This window comes from Pyrenophora tritici-repentis, chromosome 1 (assembly GCF_003171515.1).
Source record: "Pyrenophora tritici-repentis strain M4 chromosome 1, whole genome shotgun sequence".
Classification (NCBI taxonomy): Eukaryota; Fungi; Ascomycota; class Dothideomycetes; order Pleosporales; family Pleosporaceae; genus Pyrenophora; species Pyrenophora tritici-repentis.
Window position 1 is genome coordinate 1,709,016 of NC_089390.1, and position 22,255 is coordinate 1,731,270.

The 22,255-nt window shown below is 52.3% G+C and overlaps 8 protein-coding genes across 8 annotated transcripts; 2 read left to right on the plus strand and 6 right to left on the minus strand.

The window, feature by feature from the left end:
- Nucleotides 1-106: 106 nt before the first annotated feature.
- PtrM4_006710 (Acetyl-propionyl-CoA carboxylase, alpha subunit) lies at nt 107-2,345 on the plus strand (the record flags this gene model as incomplete). Its single annotated transcript, XM_066102812.1, has 5 exons — nt 107-243; nt 293-491; nt 543-640; nt 688-1,822; nt 1,890-2,345. 5 exons carry the CDS (start codon nt 107-109, stop codon nt 2,343-2,345), a joined length of 2,025 nt encoding a protein of 674 aa, XP_065965014.1.
- Nucleotides 2,346-3,538: 1,193 nt separating this feature from the next.
- PtrM4_006720 (uncharacterized protein) lies at nt 3,539-4,513 on the minus strand (the record flags this gene model as incomplete). Its single annotated transcript, XM_001930673.2, has 1 exon — nt 3,539-4,513. One exon carries the CDS (start codon nt 4,511-4,513, stop codon nt 3,539-3,541), a length of 975 nt encoding a protein of 324 aa, XP_001930708.2.
- Nucleotides 4,514-5,970: 1,457 nt separating this feature from the next.
- PtrM4_006730 (carboxypeptidase) lies at nt 5,971-7,334 on the plus strand (the record flags this gene model as incomplete). The annotated part of the gene is made up of 3 exons (XM_066102813.1): nt 5,971-6,289; nt 6,349-6,587; nt 6,639-7,334. 3 exons carry the CDS (start codon nt 5,971-5,973, stop codon nt 7,332-7,334), a joined length of 1,254 nt encoding a protein of 417 aa, XP_065965015.1.
- A 2,537-nt stretch (nt 7,335-9,871) lies between these two features.
- Nucleotides 9,872-10,567, minus strand: PtrM4_006740 (Transcriptional regulator protein; the record flags this gene model as incomplete). The annotated part of the gene is made up of 1 exon (XM_001930675.2): nt 9,872-10,567. The coding sequence occupies one exon, from the start codon at nt 10,565-10,567 to the stop codon at nt 9,872-9,874; it is 696 nt and encodes a 231-aa protein (XP_001930710.1).
- An 854-nt stretch (nt 10,568-11,421) lies between these two features.
- On the minus strand, nt 11,422-15,019 carry PtrM4_006750 (uncharacterized protein; the record flags this gene model as incomplete). Its single annotated transcript, XM_066102814.1, has 3 exons — nt 11,422-12,932; nt 12,971-13,449; nt 13,491-15,019. 3 exons carry the CDS (start codon nt 15,017-15,019, stop codon nt 11,422-11,424), a joined length of 3,519 nt encoding a protein of 1,172 aa, XP_065965016.1.
- A 206-nt stretch (nt 15,020-15,225) lies between these two features.
- PtrM4_006760 (uncharacterized protein) lies at nt 15,226-16,167 on the minus strand (the record flags this gene model as incomplete). Its single annotated transcript, XM_066102815.1, has 1 exon — nt 15,226-16,167. One exon carries the CDS (start codon nt 16,165-16,167, stop codon nt 15,226-15,228), a length of 942 nt encoding a protein of 313 aa, XP_065965017.1.
- Nucleotides 16,168-16,457: 290 nt separating this feature from the next.
- PtrM4_006770 (uncharacterized protein) lies at nt 16,458-16,892 on the minus strand (the record flags this gene model as incomplete). Its single annotated transcript, XM_066102816.1, has 1 exon — nt 16,458-16,892. The coding sequence occupies one exon, from the start codon at nt 16,890-16,892 to the stop codon at nt 16,458-16,460; it is 435 nt and encodes a 144-aa protein (XP_065965018.1).
- A 557-nt stretch (nt 16,893-17,449) lies between these two features.
- Nucleotides 17,450-21,096, minus strand: PtrM4_006780 (uncharacterized protein; the record flags this gene model as incomplete). The annotated part of the gene is made up of 3 exons (XM_066102817.1): nt 17,450-18,973; nt 18,999-20,882; nt 21,079-21,096. 3 exons carry the CDS (start codon nt 21,094-21,096, stop codon nt 17,450-17,452), a joined length of 3,426 nt encoding a protein of 1,141 aa, XP_065965019.1.
- Between the last annotated feature and the right edge of the window lie 1,159 nt (nt 21,097-22,255).

Genomic DNA, 22,255 nt, shown 5'->3' on the forward strand with positions numbered 1-22,255 from the left:
GACCACCGAGGCTTGCCCACAGCTGCGGCATTGAAGGATGCAAACAATGTTGCTTCTGTAGTTTTGGAATTCATTCCTGTTTGCTCCATATACGACCACTGTGAAAATGCGTGCTTTTCGCAAGTCTAGCCACCTCTCGCGCCAGCTTCTTGCTGCCAAAAGTGCCCGCTGTAACTCTACTGTTGCGCCAGCTACCAAGTCCCTTACCTCTGTACTGATAGCAAACCGTGGAGAAATTGCACTGTGAGAGCCGTGAAGCTGTTGAGTCTGCTTCAACTAACACATGTCGTAGACGAGTCGGACGAACAGCTTCAGAATACGGTATCCGAACCACAACCCTCTTCACGGACCCAGACGCTAGATCACAGCATGCTTTGAGTTCGCCGTACGCTGTAAATCTCGGAGATCCCTCAGCATATCTCGATGGCGACCGGATAATACAGATCGCAAAGGAGCAGGGCTGCCAGGGTATACATCCGGGCTATGGCTTTGTATGGGTCTCTACAAACCTCAGTGTGCAAGGGCGCTGACAGGACCTATAGCTGAGCGAGAATCCTACATTTGCACGAAAATGTAAAGATGCCGGTCTGACCTTTATTGGGCCACCATGGCAAGCAATTGAATCTATGGGCAGCAAGAGGTCAGTGACAATCACCTACTGTAGTTATGGCGGCTAACAGGTTGAAGTGAGTCGAAAGACATCATGACCAAAGCCGGCGTCCCATGCATCCCGGGTTACCACGGCTCCAACCAAGACCCAGAATACCTCAAAGAACAGGCGGCAAGTATTGGCTACCCTGTTCTTTTGAAAGCCGTCAAAGGCGGAGGCGGCAAGGGCATGCGCATCGTCAATACGGAAGCCGAGTTCTTCGACCAACTCGCATCCGCAAAATCAGAAGCGCGTAACTCCTTCGGCGATGAAGTTATGTTGGTGGAGAAATACATCACCACTCCCCGCCATATCGAGGTCCAAGTCTTCGCTGACAAGCACGGAAACTGTGTTGCATTGGGCGAAAGAGACTGCAGTATTCAACGCCGTCATCAGAAGATCTTGGAAGAGTCCCCGGCACCCCATTTAGACGAGGCCATCAGACAGGATATCTGGGAAAAGGCGAGACAAGCCGCATTGGCCGTCGGCTATGAAGGAGCAGGAACCGTCGAATTCATCTTCGACAACGACACAGGCGAATTCTTCTTCATGGAGATGAACACCAGGCTGCAAGTCGAGCATCCCGTCACTGAGATGGTCACTGGTGAGGATCTTGTACGGTGGCAACTCATTGTCGCCGAGGGAGGAAAGTTGCCCTTGACCCAACAAGAGATTGAGCAGAGGATCAATGAGAGAGGCCATGCCATCGAAGCACGCATATATGCTGAGAACCCAGACATGAACTTCATCCCTGACTCCGGCCTCCTATTACACCTGAAGATACCCACACCAACACGCACTGTCCGCATAGACTCAGGTTTCATCGCCGGTGACGAAGTATCCTCGCACTACGACCCTATGATCTCCAAACTCATCGTCCAAGGCCCCACCCGCGAAGCCGCCATTCTCAAGCTACGGGCCGCCCTAGAAGACTACGAAGTAGCCGGTCCTATCACAAACATTGAATTCATAAAACGCATGTGCGTCTCCCCTGACTTCGTAGCCGGCGACGTAGAAACCGGTTACATCCAAAAACACCACGCCGAGCTCTTCACGCCTATACCGCCAACCCCAGAAGTCTACGCACAAGCAGCCCTGGGTCTCGCACTACAAGAAATCTCCGCCTCCAAAGCAGACGCATGGAGCCAAGGAGGAGGACCACCCGTTACAGCTGTAGGCTACGGCTTCAGTACTTCCTACCAAGCCCGCGACATCCACCTTATCGAGACACCCGCGTCAGGCAAAGGCGAATCCACAACAACAAAAATCTCCGTTCGCCAAACCAGCCCCCGAGCACTTCGACATCACCATAGCCGATACCACGTACACCAACGTCACATCTACCTTCTCCCCTTCATCAAACACCCTAACATCCTTTTACCCCCACACCCGCCTCTCCACAACCCTAATCCGCCACGAAGATGCCCTCACACTCTTCCACCTCGGCCGCCAGTACCGCTTCAAGCTCGCCATGCCCGCGTGGACGAAGAAGGCCCTCGGCGTCAGGGACGTCGCTAATAGCGTGCTAGCGCCCATGCCATGCAAAGTGCTAAGAGTGGAAGTAGAAGAAGGGCAAGAGGTTAAGAAGGATCAGCCGCTGGTGGTGATTGAGAGTATGAAGATGGAGACCGTGATTCGGAGTCCGAGTCACGGCGTTGTGAAAAGGATTGTACATGGTAAGGGGGGATTTGTGTAAGGCGGGGACGGCGCTGGTGGAGTTTGAAGATCCTGGAGAGGAGGGAGAGGGGAAGTAGTGAGATGGGAAAGGGTAGGTAGATGGGTAGAAAAGGCATGGAATGGATAAGTTTGTTTGCTTGGTTTGCGAGGAGGGTTTGGAATCTAAATGTCGACTTCATTCGTGTAGTGGTTTTACTACACTATACAACTAAGATAAAACATTTATACATCGATTATGCGACAAACATCGCTTGAATCCGCTCGTTCAATCTTTCATACTCATTCGTTTGTCAAAGAATCTTCAGCCTACAAAATATCACGGCTGGGTATAATCCCTCCTTCTCTTTTCCACCTCCATCCATCAATCATCTACATAAACATAGGCCATCTGCTCAGCAAAAGCCAGTACCCTCATCATCATCATCGCTATATGTGCATGAAACCCGTCAAGAAAACGCCTTACAAGAAAGAGAGAACAAGAAGACTACCAACTATGACCAACCTAATCACTATCACTCAAACTGTCCCTCCGTCCAACAGCCCTAACACCTCCCCTCCTATACCCATCCATGACATCGCGTCCACCCCTCTCCCTACGTGCGTTTGTTGGAATACCAACCTGCGACACGCTCTCCATGGGATGCACGCTACCAGCCTGGCTAAGACCCGGAATATGGCACGGGTAGCTCATATGGCCATGAGCATCACCGTTGGCAGTGGTGAAGATATCAGATGCTGGTGGCGCAGGCCGCGAAGAACGGTGTTGTTGCTTACGAGGAGATTCGCTAGGACGGGAGCGGGAGCCCGAGGGACGGGGACGAGATTGCGATTGCGAGCTAGGACGGGAGGAGCGGGCACGGTCTTGAGAGGAGCGGGCACGGTCTTTGTCTTGGGAGGGGCGGGCGGAGCGGGAGCGCGGGGCGTGCTTGTTGGGGTCTGTGTAGACTGAGGGGTCGGCGTTGGGACGGTAGTCAGAGTAGTAGGATGACTCTGCGACTTCAGAGGGGGCGGTGCGTTGGGTTTTTGTGGCGAAGTCGCTGGTGGAGACACCGGTGTAGACGGTTGCGTTGTCGTCGTCGCCGGTGGTGAAGGAGTAAGCTGCTGAAGGGGGAGCACGACGCGGGCCAGTGAGGGCTTTGCTCTTTGTGGGGGGCGCGGGTTGGTGTACCGATTTCAGAGGGGGCCGTGTACTCGGTGTAGGCGCGTGTGTACTCACTCTGGGGGCGAAGTGTACTCGGTCAGTGGACGGTTGACTTCGGCCATTTCGGGGGCTTCGGACGGTGTAGGGTTGTGCTTCTTGGACTTCTTCTGCTCTTCCTTTGCGCGCTTGGCTTCTGCCTTTTGCTCTTCCTTGCGAGCTTTGGCTTCGGCGGCTTCCTTTCGGGCAGTTTCCTTCTCAGCAGCTTTGGCCTTGCGCATACGTTCACGGGCACGCATTTCCTTGGCCTTGGCTTCTTTCTTGGGATCCTTGACTTCCTTGGACTCTCTGGTGGCTTCCTTCTTGACGAGTGGTGCGTTGCTAGAGACGTGGGAGCCGAGTTCAGAAGGTTGGGAGCCAGAGTAGTCAGTGTACATGCCATCACCGACACGGTTGAGGCCACCGACACGAGCAGCCTTCTCCTCGCGGTACTGGCGGAGTTCGGGGTCCTTGTAGTCGTTGGTGTGGTCACGGCGATGCTTCTTCTTGTGCTTGCGGCCATCACCTCCACGGAGTCCACCTTCACCCCTCTCAGCATCGCGGTATTCGGTTGCATCAGTGGTGCCAGTAACGTCGGTGTAGCCGGTATCGCTCTGTGCACCAAAGTAGCTGCCGCCGTGTACAACACTGCCGCCGCCGAGCCTGGTACTCTTGGTAGCGTTTGAGAGAGTCTTTCCGTCCGGTCCCTTGCGACGCAATACCGTCGACTTGTAGTCTTCCCAGTCGTTCTCACGCCATTTGAATCCACCATTCTTGGCCCAGAAGAAGAACCAAATGGCACCGAGAGCTAGTCCGACACCAATGAGAGCGAAGAGAGCCTGGAAGCCAGGACCGGACAGGTCGTTTGGCGGACGGGCGCCTGCAGAGGCAAGATTCTTGTACGGGTCGGAATCGCTGCGTTTGATCCATGACTTTGCCAGCTGCATAGCATTCACAGCCATAGGCGAAAGTGCACCGTCATTTGTCGTGATGTCGGGACGTGGCGCCATAATGGGCGACTTTGTCGAGGCGGTGTGCTCGTAGAAGCACGACTATGGTTGCGAACAACAACGATTGCAACTGATAAAGGTAGTCACTGAAAGAATTAATGGATAGATAGTCTTGTGGGTTTGAAGTGTGCAAGTGTGGAAGCGTAGCTCCCGCTAACTTTTGGCCTGGTGGTTGTTGGGTGCAGTCTGGTGGCTGGTGCAAATGCAGGTGGTTAGGAAGAGGTTGGGGACGCAAGCGACGTCACCCCAAACAAGCCGTTGGTGCAGCAACAGCACGCGCCGGGCGACAAATTGCCACGCGGCAGCCAGCCATTGATTCAGGTCTGTACAGTTACGGGGACCGCGACCGCTTCTTGACAATTATTTTGCTTCTTACTTCCCTGGTGCGGCGGCTGTTGTACCTGCAGCCGATCTGCGCACACCGTCTTTACCCTGCCACGCCCTCCATTGAAAAGACGAGCCCACGGGTATGCGCGACGTCTTCTAAACTGTGCCAGTCATGAATATTGGACGATTACCTCTACCACACTTCCTACACCTCATAGTCGACATGTTGGTGCCACACCCGTCAATGTCATCAGCGTCACGTGTATAGTCTTGGCATGTCTATTTGCTGGCTTCGCGCAATCTCAATGCTTCTTAGCCCTGCATCCAATCGATCGACAGCAGGTGTACGTGAGCAGTGGCAACTCGGGCCAAAAGCATTAGAGGGGCAATCTTATCAGCCATTACACTTGTAAGTCGTCGACAGAGACGGCTGATGTGTTTCCCGTAGAATGACTGTCAGATGCCGTAAGAGTGTCAACTTAGTCTTCGCGGTGCTGCTAAGCTCTAAAGCTTCGCACGCCCAGCATGCTTCTCTTCTACGGCAACGCAGTGATTCCATCCTAGTGCTGCATGATATCCCGCCCTGGTACAACCGATAGCCATGTCAGACGGCTACGAGCGGCGACTTAAGAGCGAATGCGGAAGGTCGCAAATCCCCCGGATCATCTCCCACGCCGTCGCCAGTCTATCCACCCATCGTCAGTCATCACGTCCTATGTCAACTCGTTCCGACGCATCATCATGTCTTGGCAACAAGCCAGGAAGTAAACGCGCCAGCTTGTTTTGGCAGTTCACTGGCTGCAGCCGACCTAGTCCCCTGCAGATCCCCGCGTAGGCGCATAATGCTTGGGCTGGCCTCTGGCTTATCGCAAGCTGGTATATTAAACACCTGCCTACCATTCCATTCGTACCACTACAATGGACCCAACTTCCCGAGCAAGGATGTAACCCCGTGAGAGGTTAAGGCCAGTCGGGCAGGTGAAGTCGGAGGTGCAGTTGCTTAATCCGGCTATGCATGCTTCTTACTTGCAACGGCTCAATCACTTGACTTCCACAACATGTATATAATGACGTCGAAGCAGCTTCTCAAATTTTGATTTCTCATCTTCATAGCTACCTATTCTGACACCATGAAGTTCCTCGGCGTCACCCTCGCCTCCTTGGGCCTTGTGTCTGCTGCCACTGTCGCAAAGACGGTCAGCTACGATGACTGGAAAGTCTACCGTGTCAGTGTCGGCTCCAACGCTGTCAAACTTGAGAATGTCATGAGCAAGCTGCAACTCGAGCTCTGGAAAGGCAAGCCAGCTACCAGCGATGTCGTGGACCTCATGGTTCCACCCACTGCTATCCGGGACTTTGAAGCCTCAACCGCCGATTTTGAGACCAAGATCATGCACAACAATCTTGGACTCTCTATCGCAAACGAGACAACCTTTAGCACATATGCCGGTATATATTCACCTCACACAACCACATACTTTGAAACTCGCGCTAACCAGTCACATCAGCCGGTGCCGCACCTAGTGCTACATGGTTCAACTCGTACCATTCTATTGCCGACCACATGCAATGGATTTCTGATCTAGCGGCTGCATACCCCAACAATGCCGAAGTGATTTCAGCCGGCAAGTCGGTTGAAGGCCGTGACATCAAAGGTATCCACATCTGGGGTAGCGGCGGTAAAGGCTCAAAGAGAGGAGTAGTCTGGCACGGCACAGTGCACGCAAGAGAATGGATTACCACCATGGTAAATTTGATTTCTCCCAAGAAATATAGCCACCATACTGATACCTTCCAGGTCGTAGAATATACAGCCTACCAACTCCTAACCTCGACGGACTCCACAACCGCAAACTTCAAGAACACTTACGACTTCTACATCTTCCCCATTGTAAACCCCGACGGCTTCGCCTACACTCAAGCCACAGACCGCATGTGGCGCAAGAACCGTCAAACTACACCCTCCGCCTCCTGCGTTGGCCGCGATATCAACCGCAACTGGCCCTCGCACTGGGACCAACGTGGCGGCGCCTCCACCTCCCCTTGCGCTGAAGATTACAAAGGCCCTTCTGCTGGCGACGGTGTTGAAACCAAGGCCCTGAAAGCCCACCTTGACAGCATCGCCGCCGGAAAGGGTGTCATGCTCTACATGGACATCCACTCGTACTCGCAGCTTTGGATGTACCCCTACGGCTACACGTGCTCTGGCGCCGTGCCCAACGCCGCAAAGCACGCCTCGCTGACCAAGGGCGCTATTGCTGCTGTGAAAGCTGTACACGGGACGACTTTCACTGGCGGACCTATCTGCAACACTATTTACCAGGTTAGTGGTGACAGTGTGGATTATGCGTTTGAGGTTGCAAAGGCGAATTTCAGTATGACGGTCGAGTTGAGAGACACGGGCACGTATGGGTTTGTACTGCCCGCGGCACAGATTGTGCCGAGTGCTGAGGAGATGTGGGCGGGTCTGAGGTATTTGGTGGCGAATATGTAGGTGGGTGAGGTAGTAATGGTGATGATGTTGGAATGGATGGGAGTAGATTGCGGTATGACTATTACATGATAGAAACCGTCCCACTGTACCCCATGAATCTGCTTCGGCATCGTGCCGTCCACGATAATAATCCCCGCTACCCCGTCTTATGAATGTAGCCATGTTTTGCACTAACAATGATTTAGAGCCCAATTATATCGGTAAGAACGGACTCAATACTTACACACCACCATTGTGCACCCTCATAAGGCATAGCGTAGGTACAATCGACATGTTCTGGTCCCTTCTTTGCAAGGGGATCGTCTTTGGTAGGAGAACACTGTTCGCCATTAGTATGTAATTAATTGCCTAAGCATGCTATACTATACGAAATAAGATTTGTTATAAACACCACGTCTGTTGCCATAGCTCCAAGGGTAATCTGGCTTCTGTTCGCATTTGGCTCCTATGCTGCTTCCTAAATAAGAGGAAAATGCGACTAATACGAGGAGGTTGACATGCATCGTGACAAAACTTGTTCAGACCAAAGTCGTTGCAGTAATTGTAGATTGAAGGTAAGGTAAGCGCAGGTTTGACGTTGTACCAATTGTGAAGGGTGGATCTCACAGGTTTGTATGCTAGATTAGTAGTCGTAAAGGCCTGGGGCCTAGCCAACTTTCGCGCTCTGATCGTCAAACATTACCCCCGAGCCCCGAAGATCCATACATCTAAGCACCGCTGAATTCCCCCTTGTATGATCTTCATATTGTAGTCTTAGCCTCCGAGCACGAGCTAACTACCTAGGTAGTAGGCTGGCTAATTTTCCTAATACACATTCATTTTCTTATAGTTCCAAACCCCTTCACACAAACTCTGGAGCAGATGAGACCTGAAAAAAACGACAAAGCCCCCTAGATGACACGGACTTGGCACGGAGAAGATATGATCCGCATCCAATGGGCAAATTGCGGAGATGAGTAGCTGACGACTCAACAAGAGCACCGTCTTGCTAGTACTTGATCCGATTGAGTACTAGGCTGCAAAGCATTAGGTACACCTAAAAGTATTTAGCATAGTTCCAAGACTCTCAGTGTTGAAGTCAGGAGATGAATCTATCAACCATCGGGTTTGAGGTACTTGATGGCGAACATGTAGGTAATGGTGATGAGAGATCATGCTGGCATGGATAGTAGTAGATTGGCATGACTATCACATAGTAAATACCTTTCCAATATATAGCCTATGTACCCTCTCCTCCTCCTCCACCACCCACCATAACACAGATATCTCGTCCCCTTCAGATACCCATCAACATGCTTTAGCATCCCAGCCGAAAGCATCCTTTGCGCTGTCCACGATGACAATCCCATTGTGCCATCGTAGGGTGACCTATTTGTCGCACTAAGAACAAAATCAGAACCAAGTCCTGATTTCTAGGACAAACTCAAAACCTACACACCACGAATGCCCAATAGTGTTTTCAAAAACACGTCCGGCTGGGCCTCCTTTCATTCCGGGAGTGCATTATTCAGAAGATTAGCACGTAAGTAGATTGTTTGGCAGTGCTCTACCATACCACGCAAGCAAGTGGCAAAGCTTGACTACCGTCTGCGCTACGGGCGTAGTAGCAGACCACCGTCACGATGACAGAATGCTTTTCCCTTGTTGACTCCCCTATAAGAGAGAACTGCTACTAACGTGAGGAGGCTGAGATACATTGTGATAAAGAGTTGCTTAGAACAAGATTATGGCAGTGATTGTTGTGCGTAGTTGGATGTAAAGCAGGTGTGATTTTGACGATCGCAATCTGTCAGAGGCAAGACTGGCATGTTTATACTGTCAGACTGTTACTTGCAAAGGCCTGGCCACCTTTGGCGCGCGACTCACAATGATAATCCCTTTACTCCTCGTCATTTCTGGATTGTGTTACTAGGTCTACTACTCAAGTGGCTGGAATACTGTCGGCGGCTCCCTGGAAAGGAATACTGATAAGTCTTACTACATCCATACGAACGCTAGCACGCCACGTCTGCTCGTTGCATGGTTGGAATTCAGAATCTCGGCGGTTTCTCCGGAAATAAGATGCTCACAACGGAGCACGAGCTTTGTCTTTCAAATGAGCGTTGAAGTATGCAGCGTCCATAAACCTTGGAATGCTCGAAAAAGCTTACCTAGGTACGTTTTCGCCATTGTTCGCGATAATAGTCTTGTTATTCTATAGACTAACGCAATAGTCATATTTCAGTGCCATACGCACCATCTCGTTTTAATGGTCGCGGGGCTCGCTTTATTGCTGTGGGAGATACAGAAGGTGGATTCTTTCGTGTTCGCGCTAAGCTTTTCAAGGTCCTTGATAGTACTCTAAGTTAGCACCTAGTTGTTCTTAGTGTCTTAACTAAAGAACTATCAATCAGTTAATAGTAACGAGAGCTCTAAGAAGCTTCTTCACACTTGCCTCCACGTCTTAGATGGTTGGAATTCAGGATATTGGTAGCTTTTTAGAAATAAACTGCTGATAGTCTAGCACTAGCATCCTCCTACATTGCATCATCTGGAAATTATGTGCTCACACCCCATGCAGCATCCCTTCTCTCGAACTCTGCAATATCTGCCACCTGATCAGCTGCCGCTTTACCATGAAGCTGCTCCACAATCCAAATAGTCGCATCAATCCCTGAACTAACACCCCCTGCGTTCACAATGCGCACGCCGGCTTCCGTTGTGCCTGCATCCACCCACCTCTGCCTCACGACATTGACCTTTGAATCTCCACCCGCGGCATCATCAGCCACTCTCTTGAGCATGTCAAGACCCATGTGGTGCGTCGTAATCGTGCGACCAGCTAGCACTCCAGAAGCTGCGATCAGAACACTGCCGGTGCAGACCGACTGGAGTATTCTCTTTCCAGTTTCAGATCTGGGCTTCGATTGCGTGAACTTTTGGATCAGCTGGCACAGTTCTTTGCCCTCTTCGGCGTTGATCAAGTCCGCTATGGTGTCGAAGTGTGCACCTGGGATGACAAGGATATCAAAGTCCTCGATACGCTCTGAGACGTCGGCGAACGTGGCGTTGGGGACGTATACCAGCGCGCTGGAGCCAGACGTGACCGGATTATGATGAGCAAATGATGTCACCGAGAATGGTTGTTCAGTGCTTCCTTCGTATGGGTAATAAGAGTAGATTTCTACCGGACCGGAAAAGTCCAGGAGATCGGCTTTCGGGTAGAGGTAAACTGCGACTTTGAATTGAGGCATTGCTTTTTTGTATTCTTGTAGGTTTAATTATTTTCAGAGATAGCTGCTAGCTTGTGAATCGTTGATGATGAAGATTATCGATGTTGTTGTCGCTTTTATGTGCTTGCGCTGGGTCGGACCGGATGAAAGACTGGATCCGTCTTCCGTGATCGCTAACTACAGTAGTTGGGTAACGTGTCCGTGCGCGTGATGCGCGGGGAACACCATATCCACTACTTCAAAAATGAGGCTATTAAGCCACGTATATAAGCGGTTGTTACAAGAATTTATAGAGGGGGAGTAATTAGATGCTTGCGATCAACTTGTACTATCTATATTTTGATGGGAGGTCGACGTTGCGGCCACGTGATGTGAGCTTTGGTTGTTGATGTTGATTATGGTTTAACGCCCTATCTGTAACCTCCCATAGGGTATTCGGATGTGAGCTTTGGTTGATGTTGATGTTGATTATGGTTTAACGCCCTATCTGTAACCTCCCATAGGGTATTCGGGCGGGTCCCGCCGTGGTCTTATAGTGCTGTCGCACTTGCCTCGTGGAACCTATTCCTAGGTGTTTTGTATCTAAGGGGAGTGATGTCCTGCCTATATACATGTTCGTGAAAAGGACTCCCGCCATTTGAAGCCGTTTTCCTACAATATTCTAGTATTTCGTGGCTTGCGCCTTTGATCGATGCAGTACAATGACTGCTTTTTAGAGAGAGAAACGAAAAAGTAACAAGAGGCAATTTAAGATATAATGAAAAGTTTGAAAGAGAGCGTGTGGGTTGTGGCATCTATGCGGCGTTCTGCCGCGAATCCTACACTGAATAATGCCAAGGAATTCAGCGGGTCTTTGTGAAATTCAAAAATAGAAATCACTCGTTATAGAAGGAGTTCGTTACCTTAACGAAGGTCTCGAACTCTTGTGGCTGGTCTATTAATTGTGCGAGGTACGCTAGGCCTTCCTGTCTTGTGCGAGGGGGCACGATGGGGCGTAGAGGCCACTTCTTGAAGTGTGTTGTGGCTCTCTTGCAGAACACTAGGTGTTCTGGCGTCTTGGGCCTGCCGCATAGGCATTTCGAGGTATCCTCGTGGTTGAATTTTCGGTGGTACCATTCAAAGTCGCCGTGCGTTGAGCGTATCATAAGGACTTTCGCGAGTATCCTTCGGGGTAGCCATAGCGCTGCGGGCGTGCGCCTAGTATCGTATGGCAGCTGCCATTGCGTGTACCATGCTGATAGCCTACTGCTCTTATCCTTCCACCAAGTGTCCCTTGTATGTTCGAGGAGGCGGCGGCCTACTGTTCGTATACCGGATCTTGTGGGGGAGGCGGCCATGCCGTATGGCTGGTGCGGGTCTTTGGCCTCGTTGTCAGCCAGCTGGTCGGCGAGCTCGTTTCCAACAATCTTCATGTGTCCCGGCGCCCACCGCGTTTTCACGTTGTAGGCCTCCATAGCTCCATGGATTTGGAGGAACGCCCATTGGGAGGAGGTAGGGGCGGTTCCGCGTATGCCCCATATTACCGCAGTGCTGTCTATGCAAAGTACGATCTCCCTCTGGCTAGGCAGTGAGAGTTGTAGTGCGTGTTTGAGTCCTCTGCACGCGCCTATAGCCTCCGCATCGAAGACGTGGCTAAGGGCATTTAGTGAGCCTTGTCCAGTCGCCACGGCGGCCTGGCCCTGGTATATAGCGTACCCGTAAGTGACCACCCTTGTACCGTTGATTTGTTGTTCAGACCCGTCTGAGAAGACAGTGATTGTCTCTTGTCCAAGAGACTCCCACCAGATGGTGAAATTCTGGGCAGCAATGTCCTTTCCTTGCCCTTGCGTTGGATCCTGCCTCGACCCGTCTGAAAAGTGAGGGCTGGCTAGGACGTTTCGGGGTGTGGCGGGTAGCAGTTGTGCTACGCGCTGAACCTTCGATCTTGGTATCCGTCGGTTGCCCGCTGCGCGTCCTCGTATGACTAGTGGCAGTGTAGTTCTATTAGTAAGTGGGTGCTTGTCGTCTATCGTGCGTAGGTGAACTGCAAAGCGGAGCTTGGCCTCCTCTAGCGCCACCTGTGCCGACGGCATCGCAGCTTCTCTTAGCAGTACTGCGTTTGGTGTTGTCCTCCACGCAGGGAGGATTGCCTTCGTGGCTGCTATTAGTGCCTGATCTATCGTGGTTAGGTGCCAGCCTACCCTAGTGCTGACCGTGGGTTTACGGGAAACCCTTGCAATTCGTGGGTTCTTCGTCCTGCCCTCGTACCATGTTTCGGCTCCGTATAGTAGTATGGGCAGGATACATGTTATGGCTGCCTTGCGTAGCGATCCTGCTGGAGGGCCGTGGGCTGTGTTGGCGAGGCTCCGGAGATGGTTCGCTACTTTCCTAGCTTGCGCCGCCCTTTCTGCGACGTGCTTCTTGAAAGTTAGTCCCCTATCAAACCACACCCCAAGCCAGCGCAGCGCTGTCTGGCTTCCCCCTGCGCAGGGGCTATAGGGTGAATTGTTTGATCTTCCAATTGGATTGGCGGCGCATGTAGTCCTTTCTGGCGCGTGAGGTGGATCAGCTCCCGTTTCTCTGGTGCAAACGTGATCTTGTTCGCAGCTCCCCATTCATTGATAGATTTGAGGTCCTCTGCTAGCAGTGCGACGTTCTCGTCTAAAGAGTGGGAGACCCGGTATAGGTTGATGTCGTCGGCATACCCGAACCGGAGTTTTCGGTCCTGGTTGAGTAGTTCAGCTAGGTATAGGGTGTATAGGACCGGTGATAGCGGCGATCCCTGCGGGGTGCCGCAGGCCACTCGATGTACAGGTGTAGTGACATTGCCTAGGCGTACTCGCACCCTCCTTTCCGACAGGAAGTTCTGGATAAATTTCCGGAGTAGGGGTGGCCACCCTTGTTGCCGCATTCGGTGTAGTAGCCTGTTTTTCAGTAGCGCGTCAAACGCCCTTGGACGTCTAACGTGAGCATAGAGACATGCTCGTGTCTTGACCAAGCCATCTCCACGTCGTGTGTGAATGCGGTCGCCAGGTCCATCGCAGAGCGTTTTGGCAGCGCTCCACCGTGCTGTGGGCTTAGGATGTCAAAAGCCATAGCTGTGTGTGCTATGCGCCTTGCTATGATACGCTCGAGTCCCTTCCCTAGACAGGACGATAGGGCAATTGGTCTCATTGATCTGGGTGAGGACTTATCCTTCTTCCCGACTTTGGGTATCATGGCCACTTCTACCGTCTTCCAGGCGGCTGGGTAGTGGCCTTGTTCCATGCACGCCCGGTAGATGCCTAGCACTAGGTGTCTAATGTGTTCCCAGCATGCCTTTAGGAGTCGGACGGTCACCTGATCGGGTCCTGGGGAGGTGCTAGATACTCCAATCACGTAGCGTTCAGTCTCCTCCATCGATATGTATGTGTCCCATGGTAGTGGCGTGGTTTGCGGGTCGTTGTCAAGAGGCGGTGGTTCTAGGAGGTCGTCCTCCGCCGAAAAACGGTCGAGGATTGCCTCTCTAAGTGCCTCAGCTTTCTCGAGTGGTGCTGTGATTGTCCTACCTTCGATTACAAGTGGGGTGTCCCGTTGGTCGAATGATAGTTTATGCCAGCCTACTAGCTTGTATAGATCTTTGTCGTTATTACAGCCGTCTATGCGCTGCTGCCAGTACGTTCTCTTGGCTTTTCGTACCGTAGCTAGGAACGCACGGGTGGCTTCTGAGGGGGATTGGCCATAGTCCGACTTTTCCTGGATATGCCGCTTATACGCCACTCTACAGTCCTCTGTCCACCATGGGGCGGAGTGGCCTTTTTCTCTATTTGGTGTTCCCGCCGCGTGCATTGCATCTCCTATAGCTTGGGTGATTCTAGCTATGCTTGCGTCGATTACGTCCGCTGGGGCGCTATTGCTAATTGGCTGTACGCCTACTGTGTAGAGTTGAACTAGCCCGGCAAACCTATCTATGTTTCTCTCGTGGACCCGGTAGTGATGCTGTTCTAGCACCGCTCTCCCTCGGCTTGGAAGGACAGTCACTAGGGTGAAATGGTCTGACCCTGTATACATATCTTCGCGGACTGTCGTTCTAGCGAAGGGTATATTTGAGAAGGATACATCTAGCACGTGTCCTGCCCGATGTGTTGGGTTACCTGCCTCGCCAATGTAGGGTATGTCGTTCTGAGTGGCCCAGCGGGCGATCTCTGCCCCCCTATTGGCCGACGTGGAGCCGGGCTCAAAAAGTTCATGGCGGGCGTTTAAGTCACCCCCTATAAGGCAGTTACGGGGTGGCGTTAAAGTTGTGAGGTATTGAAATGTTGAGTCATTCTGTGGCTGCCTATAAACATTCAATATGCGGTAGCCGTTGGCCTCGATCCATAGCACATCCCGGCTGATGCGTGGGTGTATAAGATTAGCCCTTATATTTGGGCTCTTACGGGTATAGGTGAGCACCCGTGGTCGGTCAGTTCCCCACGTTGTGGGGTTGTTCCAGCTTATCACTGGCGATATCATATGGAATCCTGGGTGTGTAGAGGTCCGGGTTCCAGTGAGAGTAAAGGGTTCTTGGATGCATACTATGTCTATGTCTGCTTCCCATGCACGTTCTAAGGCTGTAATGTGGCAAGGCGAGCTTCTGGCCACATTCACCCAGCATACCTGCATTTGTCTGTGTCGGTGTGGCGTGGTTTCGCCGGGTGAATTCGCGGGTTGTGCCCTCATTACGCACTAGATCCGAGGCTCATTTCAGTGTCAGCGTGCTCAGACGATGACGTGTTAGGGTCTTGGTCAGCGGTGCTAGGCTGCACGCTTCTAGCAGACATTCGCGCTAGGTTGAGGTCTTGCGTAGTTGCAGCTGTTCTCTTAGACCTCCTAGTCCCTAGGGTGGTTGCGGGCTCTCTAACAGTGGCCGAGTTTAGGTTATTTACGTCTTGTCGGCTTCTTTTACTTGCGTCCGTAGGTGTTCCCACAGGCTCAGTAGTATTAGCTATGTCGCCGTCCGTGATTTCAATGGAGGTTTCGACCGTGCTGCCTGTCTGTCTTCCTCTAGCTGGCTGCATTGCCTCAGAAGCACGGTCACCCGCCTCCCTAATGACTTTTAGTTCCCCCTTTGTGGGTTGGATGAGTCGGCCGTTCACCCTCGTTGGGGCTGCTGGGCACTTGTCGTGGGTTGCTGGAAATGGGCCGTGGCAGTTGGCGCACTTTGGTGTGTCTTTGCATTGTTCTCCGTGTGGTCCCTGGTGAGTTGCCGTTGTTTTGCTGCATGTCGTGCAGCGGGCTGGCCTTGTGCAGCGGCTGGTTTTGCAGTACCCTAGGCAGCCTGGGTCGTGCAGCATTGCAGGTGAGTTCTTCTTTATCTCGTGCGCGTAGTCGCCCGTCCCAAATAGGCGAAACGATCGTACGGGTCTGGTGAAAGATATAATCCAGGTTGTCCTTCCCTCCGTGGGTCCATGTCTGGAGGGCCGGCAGCTCGCCGGTTCGATCCCTGTCTGGGACAGAGCTTCGCTGACTATATCGTCTATTGTGGTGGGTATACTTTCCCCTGTGATAGTGCGGTATGAGCTTTCTACGCCCTGGACTGCATAGTTCACCCATCGTTCAGGTAGTCTTGCGCTCTCGCCCTCTACCGCTCGGATCATGAGTTCGCGATTCTCCTGCCCCATAAGCAGGGCCTTGATTTTGTCGTTGCGGGGCGTAATCGCCCAGCCAGTCTTGATATGTTTTGCCGTAGGTATGTCGGAGGGGTAATTTCCTTAATCGCCTTTACAATAGCCATGCGGGCCGCAAATGGTGATGCCCGTTGGAGCCGAGCCTCCGCTCCAACCGCTATAAGGATACGGTTGTCAGTGTTTAGAGGTCGCCTAGGAGTTTGAGCTAGCTGCTTTGGGGCAGCCGTGGCCGCTTTCGTCGTAGCGGCCCCCTTGCTGGGGGGTTGGATTTTTCAGGGTCCTAGCTACGTCCGCCCAGGAGCGGTGCGTAGTGTCAGAGTCGCTCCCTGAGTTTGGGGCGTGATTAGGGGCGTGATTAGGGAGGTGTTAATAGCCCTTAGCACCTTCTGTTGAAGGTCCTTAGCCACACGGGCTCCGTCTGGGTCGGTGTACTTCCCAAGGCATCTGTCGACAGCTGTCGCTAGATCCGTTATGATGGAGTGGTGGAGGTTTGTAGCTTTTTGGGCTGCCTGAATCCGCTGGCGGACCGCTTCAGAGACAGCTTGATTGTAGGAGGTGGGCGCAGTGCTACCGATAGAAGGTTCAGCACGAGTATGTGCTCGCTGCCTCCTCTTGTTGCCGCGCAGGTCAGTATTAATAGGGCTCTCAGGCTCCTCTGATCGTGTATGGGGGGGTTGGGCACTCCGTGGCGCCCTCTCTGGAGTTTCTACATTAGCCATTCTAACCACCTCCGCGAGAGCAGAAAGCGGTTATTTAGCTGAGGTAGTTACAGGCCGCCGTGCCGTTAAAATGATGTAAAAATCGTATAATTTTATAAGGGTCCCAAATTCCTTAAAAGTTGTGTGAGCTTTGGTTGATGTTGATGTTGATTATGGTTTAACGCCCTATCTGTAACCTCCCATAGGGTATTCGGGCGGGTCCCGCCGTGGTCTTATAGTGCTGTCGCACTTGCCTCGTGGAACCTATTCCTAGGTGTTTTGTATCTAAGGGGAGTGATGTCCTGCCTATATACATGTTCGTGAAAAGGACTCCCGCCATTTGAAGCCGTTTTCCTACAATATTCTAGTATTTCGTGGCTTGCGCCTTTGATCGATGCAGTACAGTAACTGCTTTTTAGAGAGAGAAACGAAAAAGTAACAAGAGGCAATTTGAGATATAATAAAAGGTTTGAGAGAGAGCGTGTGGGTTGTGGCATCTATGCGGCGTTCTGCCGCGAATCCTACACTGAATAATGCCAAGGAATTCAGCGGGTCTTTGTGAAATTCAAAAATAGAAATCACTCGTCATAGAAGGAGTTCGTTACCTTCACGAAGGTCTCGAACTCTTGTGGCTGGTCTATTAATTGCGCGAGGTACGCTAGGCCTTCCTGTCTTGTGCGAGGGGGCACGATGGGGCGTAGAGGCCACTTCTTGAAGTGTGTTGTGGCTCTCTTGCAGAACACTAGGTGTTCTGGCGTCTTGGGCCTGCCGCATAGGCATTTCGAGGTATCCTCGTGGTTGAATTTTCGGTGGTACCATTCAAAGTCGCCATGCGTTGAGCGTATCATAAGGACTTTCGCGAGTATCCTTCGGGGTAGCCATAGCGCTGCGGGCGTGCGCCTAGTATCGTATGGCAGCTGCCATTGCGTGTACCATGCTGATAGCCTACTGCTCTTATCCTTCCACCAAGTGTCCCTTGTATGTTCGAGGAGGCGGCGGCCTACTGTTCGTATACCGGATCTTGTGGGGGAGGCGGCCATGCCGTATGGCTGGTGCGGGTCTTTGGCCTCGTTGTCAGCCAGCTGGTCGGCGAGTTCGTTTCCAACAATCTTCATGTGTCCCGGCGCCCACCGCGTTTTCACGCTGTAGGCCTCCATAGCTCCATGAATTTGGAGGAACGCCCATTGGGAGGAGGCAGGGGCGGCTCCGCGTATGCCCCATATTACCGAAGTGCTGTCTATGCAGAGTACGATCTCCCTCTGGCTAGGCAGTGAGAGTTGTAGTGCGTGTTTGAGTCCTCTGCACGCGCCTATAGCCTCCGCATCGAAGACGTGGCTAAGGGCATTTAGTGAGCCTTGTCCAGTCGCCACGGCGGCCTGGCCCTGGTATATAGCGTACCCGTAAGTGACCACCCTTGTACCGTTGATTTGTTGTTCAGACCCGTCTGAGAAGACAGTGATTGTCTCTTGTCCAAGAGACTCCCACCAGATGGTGAAATTCTGGGCAGCAATGTCCTTTCCTTGCCCTTGCGTTGGGTCCTGCCTCGACCCGTATGAAAAGTGAGGGCTGGCTAGGACGTTTCGGGGTGTGGCGGGTAGCAGTTGTGCTACGCGCTGAACCTTCGATCTTGGTATCCGTCGGTTGCCCGCTGCGCGTCCTCGTATGACTAGTGGCAGTGTAGTTCTATTAGTAAGTGGGTGCTTGTCGTCTATCGTGCGTAGGTGAACCGCAAAGCGGAGCTTAGCCTCCTCCAGCGCCACCTGTGCCGACGGCATCGCAGCTTCTCTTAGCAGTACTGCGTTTGGTGTTGTCCTCCACGCAGGGAGGATTGCCTTCGTGGCTGCTACTAGTGCCTGATCTATCGTGGTTAGGTGCCAGCCTACCCTAGTGCTGACCGTGGGTTTACGGGAAACCCTTGCAATTCGTGGGTTCTTCGTCCTGCCCTCGTACCATGTTTCGGCTCCGTATAGTAGTATGGGCAGGATACATGTTATGGCTGCCTTGCGTAGCGATCCTGCTGGAGGGCCGTGGGCTGTGTTGGCGAGGCTCCGGAGGTGGTTCGCTACTTTCCTGGCTTGCGCCGCCCTTTCCGCGACGTGCTTCTTGAAAGTTAGTCTCCTATCAAACCACACCCCAAGCCAGCGCAGCGCTGTCTGGCTTCCCCCTGCGCAGGGCTATAGGGTGAATTGTTTGATCTTCCAATTGGATTGGCGGCGCATGTAGTCCTTTCTGGCGCGTGAGGTGGATCAGCTCCCGTTTCTCTGGTGCAAACGTGATCTTGTTCGCAGCTCCCCATTCATTGATAGATTTGAGGTCCTCTGCTAGCAGTGCGACGTTCTCGTCTAAAGAGTGGGAGACCCGGTATAGGTTGATGTCGTCGGCATACCCGAACCGGAGTTTTCGGTCCTGGTTGAGTAGTTCAGCTAGGTATAGGGTGTATAGGACCGGTGATAGCGGCGATCCCTGCGGGGTGCCGCAGGCCACTCGATGTACAGGTGTAGTGACATTGCCTAGGCGTACTCGCACCCTCCTTTCCGACAGGAAGTTCTGGATAAATTTCCGGAGTAGGGGTGGCCACCCTTGTTGCCGCATTCGGTGTAGTAGCCTGTTTTTCAGTAGCGCGTCAAACGCCCCTTGGACGTCTAACGTGAGCATAGAGACATGCTCGTGTCTTGACCAAGCCATCTCCACGTCGTGTGTGAATGCGGTCGCCAGGTCCATCGCAGAGCGTTTTGGCAGCGCTCCACCGTGCTGTGGGCTTAGGATGTCAAAAGCCATAGCTGTGTGTGCTATGCGCCTTGCTATGATACGCTCGAGTCCCTTCCCTAGACAGGACGATAGGGCAATTGGTCTCATTGATCTGGGTGAGGACTTATCCTTCTTCCCGACTTTGGGTATCATGGCCACTTCTACCGTCTTCCAGGCGGCTGGGTAGTGGCCTTGTTCCATGCACGCCCGGTAGATGCCTAGCACTAGGTGTCTAATGTGTTCCCAGCATGCCTTTAGGAGTCGGACGGTCACCTGATCGGGTCCTGGGGAGGTGCTAGATACTCCAATCACGTAGCGTTCAGTCTCCTCCATCGATATGTATGTGTCCCATGGTAGTGGCGTGGTTTGCGGGTCGTTGTCAAGAGGCGGTGGTTCTAGGAGGTCGTCCTCCGCCGAAAAACGGTCGAGGATTGCCTCTCTAAGTGCCTCAGCTTTCTCGAGTGGTGCTGTGATTGTCCTACCTTCGATTACAAGTGGGGTGTCCCGTTGGTCGAATGATAGTTTATGCCAGCCTACTAGCTTGTATAGATCTTTGTCGTTATTACAGCCGTCTATGCGCTGCTGCCAGTACGTTCTCTTGGCTTTTCGTACCGTAGCTAGGAACGCACGGGTGGCTTCTGAGGGGGATTGGCCATAGTCCGACTTTTCCTGGATATGCCGCTTATACGCCACTCTACAGTCCTCTGTCCACCATGGGGCGGAGTGGCCTTTTTCTCTATTTGGTGTTCCCGCCGCGTGCATTGCATCTCCTATAGCTTGGGTGATTCTAGCTATGCTTGCGTCGATTACGTCCGCTGGGGCGCTATTGCTAATTGGCTGTACGCCTACTGTGTAGAGTTGAACTAGCCCGGCAAACCTATCTATGTTTCTCTCGTGGACCCGGTAGTGATGCTGTTCTAGCACCGCTCTCCCTCGGCTTGGAAGGACAGTCACTAGGGTGAAATGGTCTGACCCTGTATACATATCTTCGCGGACTGTCGTTCTAGCGAAGGGTATATTTGAGAAGGATACGTCTAGCACGTGTCCCGCCCGATGTGTTGGGTTACCTGCCTCGCCGATGTAGGGTATGTCGTTCTGAGTGGCCCAGCGGGCGATCTCTGCCCCCCTATTGGCCGACGTGGGTGTGAGCTTTGGTGGAGGAGCTGGAGGCTCTTCTTGAACTTGAGCACCAGCACGAGCAGCCTCAACGCGTTTTTGACGCTTGTTATTTGATAAGATAGCTGCTGAAGCTCTCCTCTTTCCCTTTTGGGGTAGTTGTATAGCAGCTGCGCAGCCTTAGGGTAGTAGTGAGCCTGCAGGTACTGCAGCAGGCCCACCACCATCTCAATCACGATACGGCCGAGCAATCAAGCTCCCAGCAAAATATAGATAGCTATATATATTAATTAAGGCCTATAGAACTCAACTCTAAAAAATATCGCGATTATAGCTATCGCACGTGGCTCAATAGCTTCATGTTGTGCTGTCGATTTTGGTGTTCGGGTGGATGGTCACGCCGGGTGGATGGTTACGCCGGGCGCCTCGGTAGCCAGCGCTTTCCCTTCTAGCGTACCACGACAACAAATTGTGAGACCACAATTTTTAGATTCTAAGGAACTCCGCAGCAAACCTACATGCGTTATGCACTTAATCTCTGACACTGACAGTCTTCTTCAACGTGGACGCGCACCGCAGCCAGTACAACGAATGACGTCAGCAACAACACCAAAAACTCTTATACATCGGTGTCTCGCTGCACCTTCAGATGGTCTCTCTGTGAAGGAAACCAATGACAGAGATGTTGCAACAATTCTCAAAGTACAAGCAAATACAACCCCTACTTACAAATGCTATCTCGGCGTCTATAAGTCAACGAGCTACGCGTAGAGCCAGCGCGGATCACCGCCTGGTCGACCCTGGACTACATACAGACAACCCTATTGCTATCGTTGACCCGACATCCAGACAGACGGAAAGAAATTACATGCAGCTGATGCACATCTCGAGCTGTTAGTAAGGAAACGCTGATTACTATCCCGCAGTATAGCGTTCTCGTGGCTTAGTGTTGACCTAACTGAGTCTACTACCAACCAAGTAGCGCTTATCTATACCAAGAATTTTCCTGAGCCGACCCTTTCCACCACCATCACAATCATATCATGACGTTCATCTCGGTATACGCGAGTGGCAGTTGCCCAGCTACACAACGCCGACTGCCAAGCTTTAACGAACACGCAACGAAGGACCAAGGCATCACGCTTCTCCACATCAACGCGAGCCTTGACACTCCAAAACGCCCAGTTCCTCAATACCGAACCAATAGTCATTTTACAGATTAGTGGAATTGGAGATAGCGATGCTCGCCACAGGACGCCGCCTAGCCGATCCCTGCGGTCCCAAGAGCAGCCGAGACGGAACTCGGAACGCAACTGTGCTTGTAACCTTCCCAGCGCGCAGTAGTCGCCAAAAATGCCAACAAAACCAGGACTAGTCCTCACGTTAGAACTTTGAAAAGAGATAGCATGCCTGAGGCCTGCACATCACTCCAAGACCGAGGCGTTTGTGGAGCAAATCAACGGTCAGATGTAAATGGTGGCTTGTCACCATGATAGGCCGGGATGAGTGAAGGATGGGGC